Source organism: Diospyros lotus, unplaced genomic scaffold, assembly GCF_014633365.1.
Source record: "Diospyros lotus cultivar Yz01 unplaced genomic scaffold, ASM1463336v1 superscaf1, whole genome shotgun sequence".
NCBI classification, from domain to species: domain Eukaryota; kingdom Viridiplantae; phylum Streptophyta; class Magnoliopsida; order Ericales; family Ebenaceae; genus Diospyros; species Diospyros lotus.
In genome coordinates this window covers 3,424,707-3,431,612 of record NW_026267104.1, presented here as the reverse complement: position 1 = coordinate 3,431,612, position 6,906 = coordinate 3,424,707, and the positions used below count along the sequence as shown (strand labels likewise).

Here is a 6,906-nt window from a genome sequence, read left to right as displayed (position 1 = left end):
GTCGGGCTCGCCGCAGGTTAGGTGCATATTTAACCTTGAGATGCTAAATCCGATAATATTAAGGGTGTCTTGAGCCCTGCAATCTCAGTTTCCCTAAGTGATGATAGGATGGATGGATGATGCGTTCTCGTAGGACAAATTCATATTTTTTTGCTTTTTTTTTTTTTTTTTGGTCATTAGAATCTTTTGTTATTTTTATTATATTTATAAATTTAATTTTTTAATTAATTTAATTCTTATATTTTATTTTTTTTAATGTGTGTGATAACTTGAACTTTTTATTGTTTTAATTACACTCTTAGACTTATATTTTTGAGTTAATTTAATTCATATACTTTCGTATGTAAAAAAATAAGATAGAAAATATACATTATATTCTATTCATTCAAAATATATAGATTTAATTGAATAGAAAATGTAAGTTTGGAGGTGTTATCCAAACAATAAAATATTAAGATTGTCACACAAAAAACAAATCAAAGTAAAAAGAATGAAATTGTCTTAAAAATATAGATTTAAGTATGTAATTGAAAAAATAAAAAATTTAAATAATCTCAAAAAGAAAACATAAAAGTACACAAGTAAAAATATTTTGTTTGGCCCATGTGACTGCATTTAGTTTAAGACCTCTGGATTGTTACTGAACTATAGGTCGATGATCATTGTGGAAATGTGTAGTTTCTGTGGCCTCAGTTGGGGTTTGGAGTTCAGTACCGTAGGCCCAACTCTAGCCCATGGGCTTAATATGTAATATCGAAAATCCAATTTCCAAGCCCTCTCTCAATATGTTAATGATCGGGCCCATCAGCCCCTCATTGGGTCTGGGCTTCATGTGATCTAGGAAACAAAAGCCTCTGGCTGAACTAAAGTTGGCTTCTTTTGAAAACTTAAAGACAGCTTCAGCTTTTCTTCTCCGTTTTCTGTTCTTTTTAACATGCGTAGGCCATAGTGGTCCTAGAAAACTGCTTTCCTGGAAGCACTCCAAACGAAAATGCTATTTGGATATTTGGAAATGACACTTTTTGTGATACTTTTACGTTGGTGTATTGTACTACTATGTATATGGTTTAAAATATTTTTTCAAAATTTTCGAGTGCGACAATCCCTCATTGTCCATGTCTCTTTGCTTTCTATTGTCCGACTCTATCCTACCCTATCTCAGACGCAAGATACCCTTTTAGTGCAATAATGCAGATATGTTATAGTTTCAGAGCATCCATCTGTGAGGTGGCCATTGCAAACAAGAACTTCCCCCAGTTATATAAATAAACACAGAACTGAGCAGAAAAATCATAACAGAAATAACCAATACAAGCTGATGATCTTCTGTTACTTCAACCACATGACACCCACCTAAACCCATTCCAGATGGGTTACAAATTAAAGGATTAGGTTTTTTCTTCTTTTGCTCTTTTGCCCCTTTTTCCTAATCTACTCAAATACCTGATTAGACAAACAAGAGAATGTTCCTCGTTAACCAACAACCACAACATTTGATTCTATCCCTGGTAGTTCAAACCAATAAAGAACTAGAACAAAAGCTGCCTTCGTGTTTGACGTGGCACCCATTATAGACAAGTGGAAATGGGCACATTCCTTGTGTTAGTTCTCCGAGGTGTTGCCAAGAAAGAGTATAAGCTATGAATTCCATATCGTGATAGCCATTAAAACTATCCCCAACAGCCACTGCAGCTGAACTGCTTTATAATCAGAGATAGCCGCCCCGGAGCTCTCTGATGCTGAGGGGGTAACAACAGCCGCTGGTTGGTCGCATATTCCAAAAGGTGCATTTTCCTGCACCAAAATTAAATAGACAACACGCTTCAGATGCCAGTCCAGCATCAGATTAATATCTCCAAACCATGGAATAGTTGTAAAAAAATTGTCCGTTTCATGTTTGGCAAACAACCACCATCACAATAGCAAATCTTCATTCATGCTGCTAAATGGGATTGGCACACAAATTCTAGATTTTCAATCTTCTCTATGATCATTATATCCTGTTGTCATGTCCTAGGGATTTCTTATAAAGTTTTCCTTGGTCTTGTTTTCTCTCTTTCGCTTGCCTCATAGGTGCCATGATCAGCGAAAGACAAAAAAAAAAAGGAAACAAAAATCATGGATGAGGTATTGTTGCAAACCTTGCAATAGGCAATACTCTGGCACCCACAAACTAGATGACCATTGGCCATATCAACGGCTTCAGGAGCTCCCCCTCCATCGCTTCTCTACAATGGTTACTTAAGGCAAACATTAAGTTTCAAATCTGGCATGATTTAGCTAGAAGTTTGTTTAGAAACTAGCTGTACCTTGTAGAAATCAACAGCTATAAAATTGGGCAATCGGTTACCGGCTGCAGTAGAGCAAGTCTTCATCATACTAATTAAAGGAGCAGAATTGTGCTTGCAAACTTGGGTTATATCTGGAGCATCAGGGAAGTAGTTCATAAGGACAAGAGACCTTGCTTTTGTGTTCATAGGAGATGACTCAGCACGGTTGGGGCAAGAACCATCTTTCATCCCATCATTACCATCTGCAATTTGAAAACAAATACAAAATGACTGTTTCTTCGTCCTGTCTTTGTAGTTTTAATGCAAGGAACATAAGTAAAACTCACATTGGTTTTCCACCAGGTATCTCCATTCATATGCAATCCCTTCAGACGCCTCCTTGTAAGATTTTGAAGTAAAAACCACTAAACGCTGATTTTGCTTCACCATATCATCAATCGTTGGCCAATCTTCGCCATTTTTTGGCATCCGAGAAACAGGAAACCAGAATTTTCTTAGACCAGCAGCATCAAACACCCTGGTTAGGCCCCTCGGAGATGTAACATAGTCTTCAATAATTATGGTGATGATTGCTGAGGGGTCTGCTTCCAGAAACAGTTGAATCTCCTTCAAAACTTTCACGGCAGGTTGCTGGTGAATTAGATTTTGAATTTATTAGTCATTTAGCTATATAGTCTGAGGGGTCAACTACACTAAATACTAACCAATATAATTCCAAGCATCTGGAAGGAGAGGACATGAAATACAGTTTTTAATCATCTAAATTCAAATGCTTCTGTAAAAGTAGAGTTAACATCGAAAGTAATTTTTTTGGCAGAGTTGACTTGGCTGTTTCATGGCCATTAAGAACTTGAACTGAAGTTACTGGATATATTCACTAAAATTGTTCGAATAAACCAGGTAGTCCGGGAGGGCTTGCTCTCTTATTATAACAATTAATATAAGTAAAAAAAATCCTGAAATGACCTATATGTCACAACCCTAGGGGTATTGGAGGGGCAATAGTGTAATGGAGTTACAATTGTTTGTTAGGAGATATTTTGTAATTCTGTTAGCGGCACATGAGTGTTCTTATTCTAGAATATGCTTTCAATTATGTGCTAGCTAATGCCTATAAAGGCTACTTGTAGGAGGATGGGGATTATGTTGTTGAATGAATTGAATTTTAATTTTCCCTCTCAATGGTTCTGTTCTCCCTCTCGATCTCCTCTGTCCTTTCTATTCTCTCTTTCCCGATTTCTTCCAAATTCCCTTACAAACCCTAGGTTAAACCTTGGTGCATGACACTATATAACTAAATTCATTGCATTTCCAAAAAGTTAAAATACTTACAAAAGCAGTGTAGTTGTAGCATTGCCCACCAAAGGAGTGACATAACCAAACGTCATTCTCAAAGTCATACATATCAAGCATCAACCCTCTTAACACCATTCTATTAGCAGCACATGGGTGTTATTATTCTAGAATATGCTTTCAGTTAGCTACTAGTTGATGCCTATAAAAGGCTACTCAGGATGGAGATTATGTTGTTGAATGAACTGAATTCTAATTTTCCCTCTCAATTGTTCTGTGCTCCCTCTCGATCTCCTCTGTCCTTTCTATTCTCTCTTTCCTGATTTCTTCCAAATTCCCTTATAAACCCTAGGTTAAACCTTGGTGCATGACACTATATAACCAAATTCATTGCATTTCCAAAAGGTTAAAATACTTACAAAAGCTGTGTAGTTGTAGCATTGCCCACCAAAGGAGTGACACAACCAAACGTCATTCTCAAAGTCATACATATCAAGCATCAACCCTCTAACACCATTCTGAAAAGATCATTCAAAGTTGTCAATACGCAGTGCCATAACATTATTCAACGAGATTGGTTAATCAGCTCAAGAAATATTTGTATAAAAGAACAACCATGTTACAAAATCAAAATAGATTTTTATAAATGGATAAGTAAAATACAAAGCAATGCCATATTCATAATATATGCCTATTTTCCGGTAAATAATTCCCAATGGAAATGTAAACGTGTTTTAGTCTACCATGGAGAAAAGTTCTTAGCAATTTCCCGATTATCACCCCAACAAAAACAAGTCCAGTTAAAATGCCCGTCAACAGAATTCTACTATGCATCGAAAAAAAAGTTTCATTTATTTGCTAATGTATTTTATAGTCCATTGTAGTGGGATTTTTGACGAGGGAGGAAGATGATCCACTGCCTCAGCGGATGGGATGTTCGACGAGTCTTAGGAAAGGTATTTCTTACATTATAAATTAAGCATGCCCAAATTTTAAAAATATAAAAACCACATGTTAAAATCCCACTTCTCAAGTATACGAGGCAAAATGTCCTTTTTGGGGACAGAACAGCATGGAGCCTGCCTTCAACAGATCGCCGGCTCATGTAGGATTAATTATGTTTGATTTTCCAAAGAGGGAGTCAGTTGCAACTTGCAAAGAATACCAAACGGTAAAACTTTATACAAAAGCACAACCAGAACAAACGGCAGCTAGCACAAGCCATGAGTTGAGTGCCCGTTTAGTTTTGTCTTTTAAATAATTTAGCAGGAATTAGATGCTTGCACCCAAAGACTTCTCAGTTGCACATGGTGACTTAGCTTGCGAATTTTCCTATTATTTTTTTTTTAGGCTCCCTTCAAGTTCACTCCTTGACAAATTTTCTATAACAAGCTCCTACTATTTTTTTTTCTTTTTTTGGCTAACAAAGGGGTTCTGATTATTGTTTATTAAATTGGCTATATGAAGAAGTATATCTAAACAAAGTTAAGATTCTACCAGCAAAAAAGATGTTAAAGATTGAAAAAATAAAGTATGAAAATCACGCTGATCAAATCTTTCTGATTTAATTGCTCCAATTAATTTATATTCGAGCAATTTCCATAAGTGATTAGTCTACACTCTAGTCAGAGAGAGAGAGAGAGAGAGAGAGAGAGAGGGAGGGGGGGGGGGGGGGGGGGGGGGTGTTATTTTAAAGCAAATCGACAAGAATGTTTTCTCGGGAAGTCAAGATGAAGGTTCATTCGTTCGTCATCAGTTGAAAAGCAACAAAAGAATAAAAATTCTCCCTACCGCCAAGTTGACCTTGAAGCACAACTTTTCGGCGATAAAATGAAGATTACCTTGAGCTGATCGGTAATGGAGTCCTGCTGGTTCGTCGGAACCAAAATCACAGACCCCGTGTCCGATCTCTCCCCCAATCGAGCGAATGCATTGTGCGTCGTCAGCCACGAGTACCGATTAAACGGCAATCCCTTCGTCTAATTAGTTCAAGCACAAAATCAGATTTTCTCCACTCTGTCCACCTATATAGATACTTGTACATATATATTCACACATACTAAACAGAGGAAAACGAGAGACCTTTAAAGATGGAATCAACGGTTGAATCCGAGTACATCTCGGCCGTACGTTTCCATTAGCAACGCACGTCTCACAGTGTAGCCCTGCGTCGCAATTTTGATTTGAGACGCATATTTGTCCCTCCTGTTATAAAACAATCAACAGATTCACAACACACACACACATATATATGTAGAGAGAGAGAGAGAGAGAGAGAGAGAGATTTAATAAACGTTTCATATACTCGTTCCGAGAAAGAGAGGAAGACGAAATCGAATGAGAACTAACCTCGAGAGCCGACGAGAAACCTGAGAGAACAGTAGCGAGTAAGAGCGCAGCAATGCAGAGATTGCGCATGAATCTGATTGTCTGCAAAGAGTAGAAGGAACAACGCAGAAGCAGAAGCAGAAGCAGAAGCAGAAGCAGAATCAGAATCAGAATCAGAAAGAGATGGAGACGAGGAGAAGGAAATTAATCAATAATCAGGATTTAGGCAGACTAGATTCAGAAAGAGAAGCAAACTCGAGGACGAGATTACCTTCATTCCTGGCCGCCTTGCTTGGACTAAACTCCACACCCCACCGCAGAGAGAGGATTCAGGTATGGCTTCTATTTCGAAATTCAAAGTCTTCTGAACTTCATCGTCTGATTTTGCGGAGTAAAGTGAGAGAGATGAGCTAAGGAGTGGAGGAGGAGGCAAATTCGAAAAAAGATGGTCACCGTTTCAGCTCCTATACATATACACGTTGCAAACCACCCTTTTGCAACCCAATCATTCTGATTTTTCACTTCCACCTCCGGACATAACTCTCATTTAAATCTTAATTATTATTATTTTAGTAGTAATAATACTTAAATATTAATATAAATATATTTAAATATTTAAATATTTAATTAACTAATAAAATCATTTAGATATTAAAAATAAAATATAATATATATACCATATCTAAAAATAAAATAAAAGAACAATTTACACTTTCGTTAGAGGCGTGCACGTTACGATTTGGACAGTTTAAGAGAGATTTAATACGCCAAACCGTATGTGTGGTTTGGCATTAAATTAGACCTCACGGTTTGGTGTGCTCAAACCACACCGCATTTTGTGGTGTGATTTTCGCAGTTTGGTGCTTCTTTATTACTTTATTTGATACTTCCTCTACTAGTTAATAAATTTTTAATTAAAACATAAAAATCAATGCATAAAATTATAGTTTTAAAATTCCTATATATATTGGAGTTTAAAAGTAAAATAAGTTAC

General features: G+C 36.8%; 1 protein-coding gene across 1 annotated transcript; it reads right to left on the bottom strand.

Annotated features, from left to right (window-relative positions):
* Positions 1-1,240: 1,240 nt before the first annotated feature.
* Positions 1,241-6,410, bottom strand: LOC127792825 (PI-PLC X domain-containing protein At5g67130-like). Its single transcript, XM_052323430.1, has 9 exons — positions 6,184-6,410; positions 5,934-6,014; positions 5,667-5,789; positions 5,426-5,563; positions 4,004-4,102; positions 2,618-2,921; positions 2,310-2,533; positions 2,142-2,228; positions 1,241-1,794 (listed from the first exon to the last, which is right to left on the bottom strand). Exons 1-9 carry the CDS (start codon positions 6,187-6,189, stop codon positions 1,639-1,641), a joined length of 1,218 nt encoding a protein of 405 aa, XP_052179390.1. The 5' UTR covers positions 6,190-6,410; the 3' UTR covers positions 1,241-1,638.
* Between the last annotated feature and the right edge of the window lie 496 nt (positions 6,411-6,906).